Source organism: Marmota marmota, unplaced genomic scaffold, assembly GCF_001458135.2.
Source record: "Marmota marmota marmota unplaced genomic scaffold, marMar, whole genome shotgun sequence".
In the NCBI taxonomy this organism is placed as follows: Eukaryota; Metazoa; Chordata; class Mammalia; order Rodentia; family Sciuridae; genus Marmota; species Marmota marmota.
Genome location: NW_026000229.1, coordinates 28090015 through 28108651, shown reverse-complemented (window position 1 = coordinate 28108651; position 18637 = coordinate 28090015). Strand labels below are relative to the sequence as shown.

Below are 18637 nucleotides of genomic sequence, written 5' to 3'. Positions count from 1 at the left end.
AGGAGTTCCTGTTTTGAACCTACAAGGCTGTGTGGTGGCTCGGTTATTTTGTGCCCAGCCAGACTGCGGCACCCCACCTTTCCTTTCCTTTTTTCTCTCTAGCTTCCACATGAGAGAAAACCTGTGACCCATGACTTTCTGGGTTTGGCTTATTTTGCTTAACATAATTGAGCAGCATACCTCTTCTCAAGTTTCATTTATTTTCCTGCAAATGACATAATTTGAGTGACAGATTCTTCTCAATGTATCAATTTGTCCATCTTTAATTAGGTTGTATTACCGATATGTAGAAGCTCCGTCTATATTAGAATATTAACCCTTTGTGTGTGTATATAAACACACACACACACACACACACATATATATATATATAATTTTCTATCATTTGCTTTTGAGAAAGCTTCCATTCTTCTTTTCCATTCCTTTGTCTTTTCATATCTTCCTCAAACCTAAAATTCTAAAACAGAAATCAGAAGAGGGTGGAGTATGATCAAGAGCCCAAAGGAGTATTAAGATTCAGGAAGTGCAGGCTTGGAGGGTTAGCTCAATGGTAGAAAACATGCTTAGTTATGAGTGAGGTCATAGGTTCAATCCCTAGCCACTCCCCCCCCCCACCAAAATAAATAAGATTTGGAAAATGAAGAGACTCATTATGATATTTTTTTTGCATCTCAAATCTGTGGTCTAGTGATAATAGTCTGAAAGTAGTACATATGAGCAGCAGTAACTGCCCACAAGTATCTTGACGGTTGAAGTTTGCTTATAGAGCCTTCCATACTTAAAAGTCCATGCAGTGTTATCCACTCAGACTTCTCTCTCTCTCTCTCTCTCTCTCTCTCCTTTTTTTTTTGGGGGGGGGTTACTGGGCACTTTATCACTGAATTACATCCCCCATCCTTTTTATTTTTTTATTTTGAGGCAGGGTCTCACTAAGTTATTGAGAGTCTTGCTAAATTGTGAGGCTGACCTTGAACTTGCAATCCTCCTGCCTCAGCCTTCTGAATCACTGGGATTACAGGTGTTCACCACCACTCCCAGCATGAGACTTCTCATTGTGGTTGAGAAGTACCAATCTTCCAAACTTTAACTCAGAGCTATGTCACTTCCATGCTTGAGAATAAGCCTACTGTCATTGATATTACAGTATTATTAGAATCAGAGCACATGGAAGAACTACCATTTTGGGAGGAAGTCATCTCTATTTTTAGGAGAGACTTTACATTTTCTCTTTTAAATCAAAACTTGTGTTTTAGATGTGGTCAAAGGTGAAAAGGTCAAGCCAATATTTGAGGAACCACCCAATCCCACAAATGTGGAAGTCAGTCTGCAACAGATGAAAGCCAATGATCCCAGCCTACAAGAAGTCAACCTCAACAACATCAAGGTATTTCATTATCATCGTCATCAGCCACCTGATTTATCATGAGGTCAGAAAACTTATTGGAGATGACTGGTGGCCTGCTTTTAATACCCATTTACTGGCCTTTGTTATCACTGATTTTGAGGCAAGATATCCTATGCAAAAAAAGTGGATTTTTTTTGTCTTTTAATTTTTTTTATTTTTTCTGCTTTCTTAGACTATTTTTTTTTAATTTTTATTGTTGGTTGTTCAAAACATTACATAGTTCTTGACATATCATATTTCACACTTTGATTCAAGTGGGTTATGAACTCCCATTTTTACCCCGTATACAGATTGCAGAATCACATTGGTTACACATCCACTGTTTTACATATTGCCATACTAGTGTCTGTTGTATTCTGCTGCCTTTCCTATCCTCTACTATCCCCCATCCCCTCCCCTCCCCTCCCATCTTCTCTCTCTACCCCATCTACTGTAATTCATTTCTCCCCCTTGTTTTTTTTTTCCCTTTCCCCTCACTTCCTCTTGTATATAATTTTGTATAACCATGAGGGTCTCCTTCCATTTCCATGCAATTTCCCTTCTCTCTCCCTTTCCCTCCCACCTCTCGTCCCTGTTTAATGTTAATCTTCTTCTCATGCTCTTCCTCCCTACTCTGTTCTTAGTTGCTCTCCTTATATCAAGGAGGACATTTGGCATAAAAGTGGATTTTTTTAAAAAAGCAATTTCTAGAATTATTTGAAAAGAATCATAGTACTCAGTTAAACATGGTGCATTAGTTATATCTATTGCTGAATAACAAATTACTCTGAGACTCAAAGGCTTCAAACAACAAACATTTATTATTTCATACAGTTGTGTTTTCCCCCCAGTTCTGGGAATCGAACTCATGGTAGGCAAGTTCTACAGCACTGAGCTACATCTCAAGCTCCTATCTCACACAGATGTGAGGTAAAAAATGTGAGAATGACACAGAAGAGTAGTTGACTCAGGGTTTGAACTGAGGCTACAGTGAAACTCTTAGCCAGACTCCAATCTGAAGGCCTGATGATACAGAAGGATCCATTTCCAAGATGGCACACCACATGTTTTACAGGAGGCCTCAATATCCACATTAGGGCTGCCTGAGTGTCCTCACACCATGACTGCTGGCTTCCCCCCAAAAAAGTGATCCAAGAATGAAAGAGCAAAGAGAAAGCCCTAATACCTTTTACAACCTGGTCTCTGAAGTCACAAATTGTCACTTCCATTTTATTCTATTTGGCAAAAAGTTATTCTGCTCTCAAAGGGAGGGGAAGGCATGTTATGTGTCTAAACATTGCTTAAGGTATTTGGCCAATTCCTGGCATTTAATAATAACAGCACCTTTATTGAGTATTGACTGCATGCCATACCTCTTGCTAAATACTTGAAATTTATTATGTCATTTAATCCTCAGTGAGACTTAATGAGCTTAAGTTGCTAAGGTCACACATCTACAGTGCAGCCAGGACTTGTTCACTGCTAGCTACACCTCATATCACCTCCCTCCCCAGTAGTTAGTACTGTGCTAAGTGCTGTATGAAAGAGTATAAAGACAAGTAAGATTTAGTCTTTACTCTGAAAAACTTATATTAGTAGAAAAACATGAAACAATTAAAACACGATGTGTTAAGCCCCCAAACGTATGGAATTGTAGGGAAGGAAAATTTTAATGCTGCCTAGGAAAGCCAATAAACAAAGGAGGAGGTATTTCGGTTGGATTTTAAAAGATGAGTAGAATTTAATCAGAGAAAAAGACAAAAGGAATTTTCTGGCAAAAGGAAACCACATCTAAAGATATGGAGGAGAGACAGACCATGATATATTAAAAGATGGGCAAATAAGGCCATCTGCCTAGGCTATAGAGAACACAAGAAATAACGACCAAGCATGGTATGTGTATAATTCCTTGGTTAGAGAAAAGAGAATGCCAGAATGCACTAGATTCCCTTATTGGACTCTTAAGTGGTGCTATGGGCTCAGGATAGCTGGTTGCCTAAGAATGGGTCATGAACCTCTTTTCAAGTGTTATCTAGCTATCTAAACACATACATGGTATTTAAAATAATAATGACAGTTTAAGAAACATAAATGGTATTTACAAGTTGTAGGGGGTGCTAGGAGTTTAGTTCAGAAATAGAATATGTCCTTAGCACAAGGCCCTGATTCAATCTCTGCACCAAAACAAAAGAAGTTGTAGGACTTTAACTTGAGGGTAGTGTGTTGTAGAATGGTTTATCTGTCAGCTAGCAATTTCTTCTCTGTTTTAGAACATTCCGATTCCAACCTTGAAGGAATTTGCAAAGGCTCTGGAGACCAACACTCATGTAAAGAAGTTCAGCCTGGCTGCAACCCGCAGCAATGACCCTGTGGCCATTGTGAGTAAAATTCTTAGAAATATAACATGAATTTTTAATTCACTTGAAACTTTTTAATTTGTTTTTAATTAATATACAATTTTTTAGATATGGTAAATTTAAATTGTGCATAGTTAGTAAGTGGAATTAAAGTTAAATGAGGGTAAAACTTCATAACCCAACTGTGAAGCAGTTTGAATTAACATTAGAATCTCGTTAGTTTTACTCAAAAATCAAAGTAAGTTTGGCATTTAGCTAAATAAATTTTTAGGGTTTGTTCTGTACTTAGTACAAATTTTCTGAAACTTTTTCTTCCATATTAACTTTTTGTTGAATCCTTTGGATCCTGCTCCAAACTCCTGCAGGAACTTGGCACATATAAAAAAATGTTGAAGTGTATTTCCTTTTAATTTTTTAAATGGATTAACATGTTACCACAGTATTTTAAACAACCAAATGCAGAGACACACTTTTTTTACATTCTGTTGACAAAAATATGAAAAACAACAATCAAAATTCCTATTCCTTCTATGCATTTTAGGTACTTCAGAAGTCCCTTAACTCAAGTAAATACTACTAGTTATCATTATTATTCTTCCTGTAGTACTTCTCTTGAACGTAGTTTCTTCAAATAGTTGAGGTTTGCTGATAGGATCAGGTGAATTCATATTTATCCAGAAGCAGGTAACACCACACAATTGTGAAGAATAATTCTATTAATGTTAAGAGAAACCTTCTGTGGCCACATCTAGCTGGTCCCAGATGATTCATCTTACAGTTATGCACTTGTCAGGGAAGAACTTTTCTGTAGGTTGAAAATTGGTTCATTACCCCTACAGGGAACAGAGATCTTCAAATTATTATGACTGAACCCTGAAGCCAAGAATTTCAAGAGACTCTTCTAACTGGGCAGTGGCTCCCAGTAGCTCAAGAGGTTGAGGCAAGAAGATCACAAGTTTGAGGCCAGTTAGCAATTTAGGGAGACCCTATCTCAAAATTAAAAAAAAAATTAAAAGGGCTGGGGATGTAGCTCAGTATTAAGTGTCCCTAGGTTCAATCCCCAGTACCCATAAATAAATAAATAGGTAGTAAAATAAGAGAAAATTTTTAAAAAGACTTTTCTATTTAAGTTTCAAATATAGATTCAACAAGGCACTTTTAGGATTGTTGTTAATATAGACCAGCTATGTGTATGAGAAATGACATTAGTCCCATTTTACAGGTGAGGCAACTAAGGCTCACAAAGGTTGAGTAATTTAAGATTATACAGTATGTGGTCAACCCAGGATGTAAATGTAAGTCACCTGTAATCAAGTTCAATTCACCATGGCCCAAATACTTCCATATGGCCATATTGATAGCATTATAGGGATATGAATAGAATTTGCCCTTGTTAGATTCCAACAAAAAGAGAAGACCCAAATATGTATAAAATGTTGGTATTATTGGGGCCTGGGATTGTGGCTCAGAGGTAGAGCGCTCGCCTAGCATATGTGAGGCACTGGGTTTGATCCTCAGCACCACATAAAAGTAAAATAAAGATATTGTGTCCACCTATAATTAAAAATATATAAATAGGTTAAATTAATTCTAATATTTTACTTAAAATATACTTTTGAATATGTTTTATTTTATTGTGGTTTACGTTTTTTTTTTCCTAAGGTACTTTATCTTTGTATTACGTACTTTGTTTTTCCACATTTTTATTGGTACATTATAGTTGTACATAATGATGGGATTTGTTGTTTCATATTCATACATTCACACAATATAACTATAATTTGGCCAATTATCACTCCCCAGCACTTCCCCTCTCCCTCTCTCCTCCTACTTCTTGATGCCTCTCCTATACTGATCTCCCTTTGATTTTCATGATTTTTTTGGTCCCCTCTCCCCACCTTCTTTTCGTTTTTCCTCTCTAGCTGCCATTTATGAGAAAAAAACATCCAACTCTTGACCTTATGTGTTTGGCTTATTTCACTTACCATAATGTTCTCAAGTTTTATCCATTTTTCTGCAAGTGATATAATTTCATTTTTCTTTATGGCTGAATAAAATTTCTTTGTGTATATAGACCACATTTCCCTTATTCATTCATTCATTATGGACACCTGGGTAGGTTCCAGACTTTGACTCTTGTGAATTATGCTGCTATAAACATTGGTATGCATGTATCACTATAGTACAATGACTTTAATTCCTTAGGATAAATACCAAGGAGTGGTATAACTGAGTCATATGGTGGTTATAGGATTAGCCCATTTTTAAGAACTCAATAGCTACATGTTTCTCATGGCTACCATTTGGGCAACTTAGAAAATTGGATTTTGATACAATCCTGTAAAGTACAGAAAACAAAACCTTTTCTTTAAAAATGTATTTCTACTCAAATTATTTATGTATCATTTAAGAAGTCTGGTCTTTGTTTTACTAACATTATTATTCCTAGTACATGTAATTGATTCTCAAATATTTGCTGAACTAAAGTGAACTTGGGCCTACAGCCCAGGGTTGTTTGGCTGGGTCTCCTCTATTTTATTCAGTATGAGAAAAGTGTTTTCTGGAGTTTAAAAGAAATCGGCAAGATTCTGGCTGCTTGCCATGAGGTCCTGCAACTTTTTGTAAAGGACTAATTGCTCTGACATTTTGTTATTCTAAAGCTGAAAGTAAATCCCAAAGCTTGAGTGTCCAAAAGGAAAGGCTTAATATATTCCCCTCTGGTGTTCTGATTAAAATGTGTACGTTTAATTTCAATTAAAAGTTGAGTACTGAGTAAAGATTCTTAAAGTCATATAGTGTGCCATACTGTCAGTCCAAATCCTGGAGCTTTCTTTGCAGTTCAAGCAATTGTCTAATACAGGATTATTCTTCTACTCCAGTGGTTCTCGACCCAAGAGTTCTTTTGCCCTCCAGGGGACACTTGGCAGTGTCTGGAGATTTTGGTTGTCATGACTGGGAGGAGTGCTATTGGAATTTAATGGATCTCAGGCCAGAGATACTCCTAAACATCTTGCAGGACACAGGCTCACCTCCCACAACAAAGAGTTCTCCACCCCCAAATGTCAGTGATGCCAAGGATGAGAAACCCTTTTCAACTTCCATGTTGAATTCCTTCTCCCCCTCCTTCTTCTCATCTTTTCTGCAATAAAAACAATTAAAATAGTTTAGAACTTCATTGTTCTACTCCCTAGAAGCAATCCCCTTAGCAATTTTTCATTCTTCTAGTTGTTGTCTTTATAACTTTAAAGTGGTTGTTAATCCTGTCTGCACATGATTCACTTTAAAGCTCCCAGATCATTCTAACATACAGTCAAGGTGGAAAGCCAGTAGTATGCAGAAATTTATATTTTTACTCATCATCTTGGGTAATTTTTTATTATTGTAAAAGCTGAGGGCAATCTGTACTCACTCTTGTTTTCTTTTTTTTTTTTAATTTTTTCACTCTTGTTTTCCATTCTTTCCTTCCTCTTGTACCTCCAAACTGTAGCTCTTCCCATTATTTTCACACATTTGAGCCTTATAAAATTTTATCCTGTAAAAATGGGAGTTCATAACCCACTTGAATCAAAGTGTGAAATATGGTATATCAAGAACTATGTAATGTTTTGAGCAACCAACAATAAAAATTAAAAAAAATTTTTTATCCATCTACATATATATAGACACACAAGTTTTTATATAGGTAGATTCCAAAAATTAAAAACCTACTAGCACTTCCAATTATATGACTTTGTAAATATAAATCTCTATTCCCACAGGCCTTGTGTTCATTCTTCTGAGCATCTAGTGATTTCTTTCGGAAAGAGACTCATGACTTTCTTCAGCTCTGGGGAAATTTTTCCATTAATTATTTGACAATTTTTTCCTTTCTATAGTAGTCTTCTTTTTTTTTTTTTTTAACCTTTTAGAACTCCTCTTAGGTGAATGTGAAACCTCTGGCATCTTCCCTTCATATCTCTTAACATTTTATTCATATTTTCTTTCTTTGTATTTCTTACTCTACATCCTTAGAAATATTAGCTTTGTCTTCTACCTTACCAACTTGGTCTTTATCCATGCATATTTTTAAAATTCTGGGTATCTATTACTTCCTTTTATTTCAATATGGTATTTTTTATTTTCAAAATACATTCTCATTCCTCTTTTTTTTTTTAACAATGTAATAGCCAGTACCTATTTTATGTAGGCAATGCCTTTTCTTTTCCCAGTGGGGAGGAGGAAGGAGAAGTGGATAGTAATAATTTAAAATTTTACATTGATTTTTCTTCACTCTATGGTGGGTTATCCTGTTCATTCAGTTGGCTTTTCTCTTTCATGATGTTGACTTTCCCATCATGTCTGGCAATTATTGATTGCCCAGTCATATTTGGGAATATAGAACAAGGTTGTTTTATATAAAGTGGGATTATTTTTTCTGCAGTTGAGTAGATCTATTCCACCAATAGATTCTTCCCTTAAAAGGGAGCCCTCTTTTTGTTTTACCATCTGTCTCACCATCTTTCAAGCTATTTATTTTATTTATTAACTTATTGATCTTCCTGCTCAATGATAAGCTCCCTGAGGACATATATTTTTGTCTTCTCTACTGCTGGAGGGAGCAACACAGTAGAAACCTGACAGATGAGTGAATGAAGAATGAATGAATGAGTGAATGCGTTTTTTCAGCAGGTAGGTGAATTGGCTGGAAAACTTCTCCTAGTGTGTGATACAGCCTGGGAGGCCCCTGTAATTGTTAGTTAAGAGAACTGCATTCTGGGAGAGGTACATTCAGTGCCTTTCATTCCTGACATAGCTATCTTGCCCCTGCTTCCTATACTGCATCTGGTATGAAGGTCTGGAGATACCTCAGTTTCTGTCTCACTTTTGTTCTTGTATATGTATATACATATATATACACACAAATACACATATATTATATAGTTTGTTAGTTACTTGTAAATACATATATATTTTATAGTTAGTTAGTTGTAGACGGACATAATAACTTACTTTATTTATTTTTATGTGGTATTGAGGATGGAACCCAGTGCCCCACAGGTGCCTAGGCAAGCACTCTACGGCTGAGCTGCAATCCCAGACCTCTGTCTTGCTTTTGTCCCAGGTCATGACTCTTTTCAGGAGATCTGCCATTGGCAGTCATGCTGGCAGCTGCTCTTCTTCAGGGAAGCCGCAGGGAGGGCGGTGTGCTTTCCATCTGCTCCAGCTTTTCCATCTGTTCTGAAGGCAGTTCTTTAATGAAACACTCCAAATGGGGCTTTCCTCTGGTATCTCAGGGAACAATATATAATATATGATAAAGACGAAGCTGATTCTATTATTATTTTTTGTGCTATTTTCTCCACCAATTTTTCTATTTTCTGTATTTTAGCGATTCTTCAAGATAATGGCCATTTTGGGGCTGAGGTTATGGCTCAGTGGTAGAGCACTCGCCTCGCATGTGAGAGACCCTGGGTTCCATCCTCAGTACCACATAAAAATAAAAATAAAAAAAGATATTGTATCAATGTAAAAATTTAAAAAAATATATTTTTAAAAAAAGATAATGGCCATTTAAAATTTTTATTGATGCATGATGATTTTGTATATTTATGAGGTAAATGTGACATATTTATACATATGTACAATATGTAATGAGCAAATCAAGGTAATCAGCAATCTACAACCTCAAACATTTATCATTTCCTTATGTTAGGAATATTTAAAGTCTATTAATCATTTTATTTTATTTGGTACTGGGGATTGAACCCAGGGGCACTTTACCACTGAGCTACATTGTTAGTCCTTTTTTTTTTTTTTTTTTTTGAGACAGGGTCTCTCAGAGTTACTGAGGCTGGCCTCAAACTTACAATCCTCCTGTCTTGGACTCCTCAGTAGTTGGGATTAGAGGCATGCACCATTACTCCTGGCTCTTCTTTTTTTATTTTTATTTACTTATTTGGTACCAGGGATTGAACTCAGGGGCACTCGACCACTGAACTATATCCCCAGCCCCATTTTGTGTTTTATTTAGAAACTGGGTCGCACTGAGTTGCTTAGTGCCCTGCTTTTGCTGAGGCTGGCTTTGACCTCATGATTGATCCTCAGCATCCTGCCTCAGCATCCTGAGCTGCTGGGATTCTATACAGCCACAGCGCCTGGCTTCTAACTAATTTTAAATATACAATAAATTATTAGCTATAGTTATTACCCTCCTGTGACAGAACATTGAAACTCACTTCTTCCTTCTAACTATAATTTTGTTCATGGTAAACAACCTCTCTCCATCTTCCACCCTCTGGCAACCATTATTCTATTCTCTACATCATGAGATTAACTTTTTTAGCTTTCAAATACGAGTGAGGACTTCAGGCATTTGTCTTTCTGTGCTAGCTTATTTCACTTAACATAATGTCCTTGAAGCTCATTTATGTTGCCACAAATGATAGGGATTTATTCTTATTTATGGATGAATAATATTCCATCGTATATATATACATTTTCTGTATTCATTCATGCATTGATGGATTCTTAGGTTGTTTCCATATCTTGGCTTTTGGGAGTAGTGCTGCAATAGATCTGCAATAGACAGTGCTGCTAGCTCTTCAACATACTTACTCCCTTTCCTTTGGATACACATCCAGGAGTGGGACAGAGACTTTTAGATAATGCTTCAAAGTACAGGTAACAAAACCAAAAGTAGACAACAGGATTACATCAAACCAAAAACTTCTGTACAGCAAAGGAAACAGTCAACCGAGTAAAAGTCACCCTACAGAATGAGAGAAAATATTTGCAAAGTATTTATCTGACAAGGAATTAATGTCCAGAATGTAAGAAACTCAAACTCAATAGCCAAAAAATAATCAACTTTAAAAACAGACAAATGTGAATACACATTTCTCAAAAAAAGACATCCACATAGCCTCGACTGTGGACTCAATTATTTTCATTGCTGTTTTAAATTAGTATCTTTTTACTTGAGGGTGAAAGTATGACTTAATTAAGGTTTTCTTTAAGTGCTACAAAAATATCTGCATCTTGAGAGACCCTAATGGTTATTTGTTTTTGCATAATAAGGCTTTTGCAGATATGCTGAAAGTAAACAAGACCTTGAAAAGTCTAAACATAGAATCCAATTTTATCACTGGAACTGGGATCCTGGCCCTGGTGGAGGCACTGAGAGAAAATGACACCTTGACAGAGATCAAGATCGACAACCAGGTAATGCAGGGCGGGCAGAGCTAACTCACAGGTGCAAGGTGAGAGGAGAGAGTGAGTTAAAAAGACAAGTTTTCTATGGGACTCAGTTGGTGTTCTGGCTTTCCTGTAAGTTTTGTCAGCTGTAGGCTTGTAAAGGGTGTGTGGCAGAATGTTACTAATTAAACATTGCACAGTGAAGCAGCCTGAGACATGGCACTCTCCTGCCCTGGCTAGGCAGGCAGCAGAGGAGAAAGCCAGGTGGTAGTGGCAGGGGTGTTGACGGCTACTTTGTTCAGCCATCTCATTGTCACCTTTTTTTATTTTTATTTACTTATTTGGTACCAGGGATTGAATACAGGGTTGCTTAATCACTGAGCCACATCCCCAGCCCTTTTTATTTTTCATTTGGAGACAGGGTCTTATTGATTTACCTAGGGCATCCCTAAATTGCTAAGGCTAGCTTTGAACTCACAATCCTCCCACCTCACCCTCCAAGTCACTGGGATTACAGGCATGTGCCCCCACACCTGGCTTTTAGTATGGACCTCAGCCCAGTGCTGTCCCAGCATTGCTTTTGCTTCTCACTGGAACTATGGCTAGAAGGAGAATGCAGGGTGACCCTGCTCAGGTCTCTTGTCCTTGGCTGGAGGCTGCCAGAGCTGAAAGAGCAGACCTGAGCTCCCTCAGTCTGGTGCTGGAGTTAGAGCCTGTTTAAAGGAATCAGGATTCTAAAAGATGGTCTGGCTTAATATAGCAGGCCTGGCCTACAGCATGATCACAGTCTCAACTCTGCCATGCTTTTTCTCAGGGTCCCCAAATCAGCCAGAGCAAACTGCTTTTCCCTGGAGCCACCACTGCCTGGACCTTGGAGACCTTTTCCTGGGCATCAGCCTATAGGCCTTTAAGTTGGCTCTGCTGGCTCAGCTTACTCCTGCCTGCCGGTAGCAACCCTCAGCTCTCAGGCTTGATGCTGTGCCCTTGTCCTTTGGCCAAAGGGAAGTGTCTGCGATGGGGATTCAGTGAATCTGAGTGATCACCCAAGACTATTGCCTAAGCCTGGAGACCCCTGTCAGTTCCCATGAAAGCTTTACTCTCTGTCTTTGCTAACTGGGTCAAGCACGTTGTTTCAGTGCAGACCCTCTGACTCTGGATTCCTCCTGAGGCCTATTGCCAGGGGATCAGGGCAATCACCAAGAGATAGCAGCTTCTTGGCTCCTGCCCTCCTAGAAGGGATGCCCCACCAAAACCACTCTCCTAAACGCAGAGGTGTGGCTTGAGAGCATCCTGGAAATGTGCCACACATGGCCCCACACACCCAAAGGAAGCTCAGTGCTGTGTATCCTCATGTGTGTCCAGCTGCTAATAAATTAAGAAAAAGCATCCAGAACTGGGAAACTACAGAAACCAAAATGTGAAGTGACTGAAAAGAAGTGATAACTCAGGGATATTTGTGGAATAGACTCATATCAGGAAGAAGTAGGCTCTTAGGAAGTATTTCCACAGGATTTAACACAGAGATAGATACCTTGTTCCAAAGTATATTTAACTTTCTGTCCTGGTTTAGGACACTGTGAAACCCTATATCTGTAATAATGTCATACTCTGTTTCTAGTTTCTGGCATGATACCACTTAGTTAAGGTTACTACATAAAATACAATTCAATTTGACTTTCAGGTACATAATATATAATTTCTAGTAAAAGGATTATCCAGGAAATATTTGAGACATCTTTCTAATAAAATGTTATTCATTATCTAAAAATCATATTTAGCCATTGTCTTGTATTTTCATTTGCTAAATCTCGCAATACTACCCCAGTGGATGAGCTGGAATCCTGAAAATTTGAAGGGTTTTTCTAATGCTTAAGAAGACCCTGACACTGGGCATAGTAACCCACAACTATAATCTCAGCTGCTTGGAAGTCTGAGGAAGAAGGATTACAAATTGGAGGCCAGCTGGGCAATTTTGGAAGACCCTGCCTCAAAATGAAAAATTTTAACAGGGGTAGAGATATAATTCAGTGATAGAGCACTTGCCTAGCATATAAAAGGCACCAGGTTCAGTCCCTAGTACCTTCAAGGTGGAGGTTGAGGGAAGAAGAAGACCTTGAAATATGAATTCTGAACCTTGTCTCTTAATTCCCTCTAACTCAGCCTCATTACCTCTCCCCAGCCATCCAGGAATGTGTTTGAGCAATTCTTTAGCTTTAGCCCTCCATTGTGCTTCTGAAATGTTTCCCCTCTCTCCCTTCTCTTCACTCATCTCCCTGTGTCTACCTCTCTGTTTCTTATCCTAGGTACTAGGGATTGAATCCAGCAGCACTTTACCGTTGAGCTTTTCCCCCAGCCCTTTTTATTTTGAGACAGATCTGGCTAAGTTGTTAAGGCTGGCTTTGAACTTGCAATCCTCCTACCTCAGCCTCCTGAGAAACTGGGATTATACGTGTGTCACTAATGCCTGGTTTTAAATGGCTTCTTTTTATATGTTTGTGACAAGAAGGAGAATTAAGATTTCCTCGAGGAACTGGAAAAATTATTTGCTTTACTAGAAGAATAAGGAAATTTAGAGTCAAAACTTGTATAAATTTTGTTCATTGACTCATAGACTTTTAGAAGTAACCTCAGTTTTCTCCTCATGAAGGATATGAAATAAGTTTTTGGATTTGAAATAAAATTTCTAAGGGCTGGAGCTGTAGCTCAGTGGCAGAACACTTGCCTAGCATGTGTGAGGCACTGAGTTCGATTCTTAGCACCACATAAAAATAAACAAGTAAAATAAAGACATTCTGTCCATCTACAACTAAAACAATTTTTTTAAAAATAATAATTTCTCGTTTCCTAAGGAGAACTAGCAGCTGAGATCAATTTAGCATCACAGCAAAAGGCAGCTGCACAAAAATGAGGCCTGCTGAGAACCCTCCTCTGGGGAGGGCTGCTGTGGCCAGGCTCCAGGTAAATACATAATCATCTAGTCATGTGCTCCCACTGAGAAGAACAAACAGTGGTGCATATTGAAGAAACAGATGGGTAATTGCTAAAAAAGTATTTTGAAAACATGTATGCACAAACTTTCATTTTTTTCTTTGTATTTAGTGATAAACTATGAAAAGAAAAATATCCATGTTTTAAGAAATTTTAATGTCCATTTTTTGTTCTGGGATAATGTAACACAAAAGACTTCAAATTAAGTAGCTGGGTAAGGTAGTGCATGCCTATAGTTCCAGTGAGGCAGGCATTAATCCTTGATAGAATCCACTCCTCTAACCTGTGTTGTGAGCTGAAGTTCTCCTGAAACTTAGAGGTCAGTGTCTGTCTGTCTGTCTGTCTGTCTCTCTCTCTCCCTCTCTCTCTTTCTCTCTCTCTCTCTCTCTCTTTTTTTTTTGGTACTGGGGATTGAAACCAGGCATGAGGATTAAAAGTTTGGGGCTGGCCTTGGCAACTTGATGAGACTCTGCCTCAAAATAAATAAAAAATAAAAATAAAAAGAGTTTGGGGTATAACTTAGTGGTGGAACAACCCTAGGTTCGCTCCCCAATACCCCCCCCCAAATTTTGTCTGGACTCAGAAGTTCTCCCACTAACTTTTCTCCTTCATCTAATTCATACTTACATCTCCCAAATTTAAAAGGTATATATTTTTTTAAATATAAATTATAATGGCAAAGCAATAGAATAGATTCCAGAAATTGAGTACAACTGAAATTTTTGCAGTCATGTGTCAGTATTTCAAATCAGGGAAGAATGATGAAAAAGATGGTAGCACCAGTTGGAACAAAATAAAGTTGGGTCTCTTCAATCTTATACCAAAATTAATTTAGAATGAAATAAATATTTAAATATATGAAATCATAACACAAATAGAATAGGATAATTCTCCTATTCTAAATTAGGAGAATAGAGATAATGTGACAAAATCTGGAGGCTGATAAATTCAATTTTGAAAATAGAAAAAAGGTTTTATAGTAATCAAAAAGAAAATCTAAAAACAAACCAAACAATGTGTTTCCAGTACATTTGAAAAAGGGCTAATTTCCTAATATATGAGAAACTTATGTGTCACTTTAAAAAAAAAAGTCGGCAGCAAAATGGGCAAGTGACATATATGGGTAGTTCCCCCCAAAAGAGAAATACAAATGCATAAGAAAATGATTGTTCTTATTCATAATTCAAGAAATGTAAATTAAAGTTGAGAAATGCAAGTGGGCTGGGTATGGTGGCACACACCTGTAATCCCAGTGACTTCAGTGATTGGGAGACTGAGGCAGGAGGATCAAAAGTTCAAAGCCAGCCTCAGCAATTTAATGAGGTCCTAAGCAACTTAGCAAGACCCTGTCTGAAAATATAAAGGTGTGAAGATGTAGCTCAGTGGTAAAGTGTCCCTGGGTTCAAGCCCTCATACCAAAAAAAAAAAGGGGGGGGGCAAGTTAAGTATAATTTTTCACCAAATTGGTCAAGGTTTTTAAAAATGGATAATTTGGCTAAGAGAGGAAAACCAGTAACTTTCATGTACTGTTGGCAGAAATAAAAATTATCATAACCTTTGAGGATAATTGAGTAATATATCAGAATTTGAAATATGCTTACCCTTGGACCCAGCTATAACTTGCCCTACAGGCAGAGTTGCAGAAATACCCCCAGATATACTGTGTGCACAGGGAAGTTCACAGCGGTGTTGCTTGTAACAGTGGGAGTGGAATGCACGGTGACCTTCAGTCAGTGGGGGCCTGGCTAGCTCATTGACCCATCCCTACAGTGGAATGCTGTGCACCTCTTTATAAGGGTGAGGTAAATGTTTATTTACCAACATGAAAAGATTAATGTTGAATGGAAAATAAACACATGTTTCAGAAACATAAACTACTCTAATTGACTTATGTGAAAAAAGCATGGATGTACCTGTGTGTGGATATATAAATGCACAGAAAATGTTGAGAAAACTACACGTGGGGAAGGAGCAAGTTACAGGAAGTGGTTTTTATATACTTCTTGTTTGCTTTTTCTGAACAAACCTGTACTTTTCATTTTTTTAAAGTTTAATGATTATACTGTGAAAAAATATATACTATATTCCTTAATTTAATTTTTAATTTCTATATCCACATGCTCCAATTAAAAAAAAAAAAAAAACTTCTGCGCTTTTTCATTATTCATGTCTCAACTTAAAAACAAACAAACAAAAACCCCTCTTGCTCCCAAGTTTACTTAGAGATTTTTCTGTAGCCCAGTAACTTCAGTGTTTGATAATTCATCTGATCCTGCACATGGTTCAAACCACAGTAAAGCCCCTTTGGGATCTCCAACTGAAACTTTTGAGAGAATGGCAGATTGGTTGTTGATCTTTAATGATTTTTGGATATGGATCCTAGAATAGAAAATACAGTGATTGGATTGATTGTTGTAAGACAGTTTCACAAAGAAGAAGAAAAAACAGTGGTCAGGTGTAATTCCAGTTGCTCAAGAACCTGAGGCAGAAGGATCACAAGGTCAAGGCCAGACTGGTCAACTTAGCAAGACCCTGTCTCAAAACAAAGTACAATTGTATCTCCATGCTATAGTGCTTACCTAGCACTCACAGATCTTTGCAACAGCAAAAAAAAAAAAAAAAAAAAAGTTTAAATTCTTTTGATACTGGGATGACTTAGAAGCCCCAAATATTAGTTTTGCTTTAACTGTACCTCTTGAATCACCTGTTTCTTAATGAATGGTTGTCTTAATTTTTTTAGGACACCAGCAGGTTCATCTGTTTGGATTTTTCTTCTAAACAAGGAGCAGGACTCAAATGACTATATGGGAGGACACATCTCCAATGACACTGTCCCTTTTGAATTTGAGACTTTGGCTTCTTAGAATTTTTGTCCAAGTAGCCACATATCTTTCCTGTGCATTAACAATTTCCTTTTCCTTTTTGGTCATCCTGTGTGTGTGTGTGTGTGTGTGTATGCACCTGCAACCAGAGGCAGCAGTTGGGAACAGCTGTAGAGATGGAAATTGCCCAGATGCTGGAAGAAAATTCAAGGATCCTCAAGTTTGGATACCAGTTTACCAAGCAAGGGCCACGGACAAGAGTGGCAGCTGCCATCACAAAGAATAATGACCTGGGTAATGCAGCCGTGATATGCACTGGTGACAGTAGGAAGATCCTGCTGAACATTCACTTTTCCACCTCTGATGCCCCCTGACACAGATACCATCCCATTGGCCTTGGTGTCACTTAGTTCTTCACCCGAGGCACATGGTTACATGGTCTTAGACGTCCTCGTGGCCCCTGGAGTGTTAAAGTGTCAACATAGCATTCTTTCAAAAAGAGCTGTTTGTTCTTTTTTCCAAACTGACTTTGACTCTTGCTTCATTTCCTTTGTTTCTATGCCTTTCCTTTACTGTCTTCTTTTTACTTTAATTTTTTCTTTTTCCTTTACCTACTTCTCACATATGGATTATGTTCTGTTATCTGAATCAAAAAATCGACACAAAGACATGGAAATTCTCACTACTTATGATTGCTCTTTCTTCACATATTTATATGTGATATAGGTATGTCTGATACTTCAGTACTTTACATGCGAAATAAACTAATGGAGGTACGTTATGACAGTTAAACTCGGAAGTAGCTTTTTCAGTTAGCTCATCTTTAATCTTGTTGAGGATACATAACATTTCTTCTGTTAAGAAGAGGTGAGGCATGTCCTGGTTAAATACAGCACAGAAGCCTGATGTACAGTAGCGCACACCTGTAATCCTACTGGCTCAGGAGGTTGAGGCAGGAGGATCACAAGTTCAAAGCCAGCCTCAGCAACTTAGCAAGACCCTAGCAACTCAGCAAGACCCTGTCTCTAAATAAAATATAAATAAGGGCCGGGGATGTGGCTCAGTGGTTATTACCTCTGTATTCAAACCCTGGTACCAAAAAAAAAAAAAAAAAAAAAAAAACAGCACAGAAGAATGGAACAGATTGGGAAGGTATAGTATGGGGACAACACAGCCACCTGGAGCAACATAGCAAAAGAACATCTAGGGGGCTGGGGATGTGGCTCAAGCGGTAGCTCGCTCGCCTGGCATGCGTGCTGCCCGGGTTCGATCCTTAGCACCACATACAAACAAAGATGTTGTGTCCGCAGAAAAACTGAAAAATAAATATTAAAAAAAATTCTCTCTCTAAAAAAAAAAAAAGAGAGAGAACATCTAGGAGCAGACAGTCCACTTGGCAAGCAATGAGTCAGCTGACAACAGGTTTCAGTCCCCAGATTAAGGTTCAGGAACAGTATGCAAGACCTTGGACAGAGGAACTGGGCAAGGTGTTCCTCCAAGTGTAGTTTTTCTGGTCCTGAAGAGGATTTGGATTGTGGGGAAGATAGAAGCTAAAGGTTAGAATAGGAAGGGTCAAGTAAAACTTAGTGTCCAGGTGCCTGCCCGTGCTTAGCCAAGACCCTGCAATGCAGCCAAGGTATATGGTATCAAGAGGCAGGTCACATATAGGGCCATGCTTACCTGTGGGGTTCACAGGGTGAGGCTAACAGGCAGCCCAGCAAGGGGCTTTGAAAAAGAGTAGAGGCAGCACTCCAAAGGTGTCTAGGAAAGCACATTGGGTCCACATCTGAACAACATAGTAACCACAGAAAAACAGGCAAAACAAGGTGTTAAGTAAATGGAGAGGTGATCCTGAATCCAAGAGTAGTGACTGTGGACAACAGCTTTTTCTAATTCCTTCCTTATAGACTGGG

At 38.1% G+C, this 18637-nt stretch overlaps 1 protein-coding gene across 3 annotated transcripts in view; it reads left to right on the top strand.

The window, feature by feature from the left end:
• The window catches only part of Tmod2 (tropomodulin 2), a 53064-nt gene that overhangs the window by 25738 nt on the left and 8689 nt on the right, over positions 1-18637 (top strand). For 2 of the 3 annotated variants that reach the window (XM_048793610.1, XM_015480653.2), the window contains 4 exons: positions 1254-1384; positions 3655-3762; positions 10798-10941; positions 16874-17018. In XM_048793610.1, the coding sequence (XP_048649567.1) occupies positions 1254-1384; positions 3655-3762; positions 10798-10941; positions 16874-17018 (528 nt within the window). The remainder of the gene's footprint in view (positions 1-1253; positions 1385-3654; positions 3763-10797; positions 10942-16873; positions 17019-18637) is intronic. The other variant, XM_048793612.1, reaches the window with a different exon arrangement.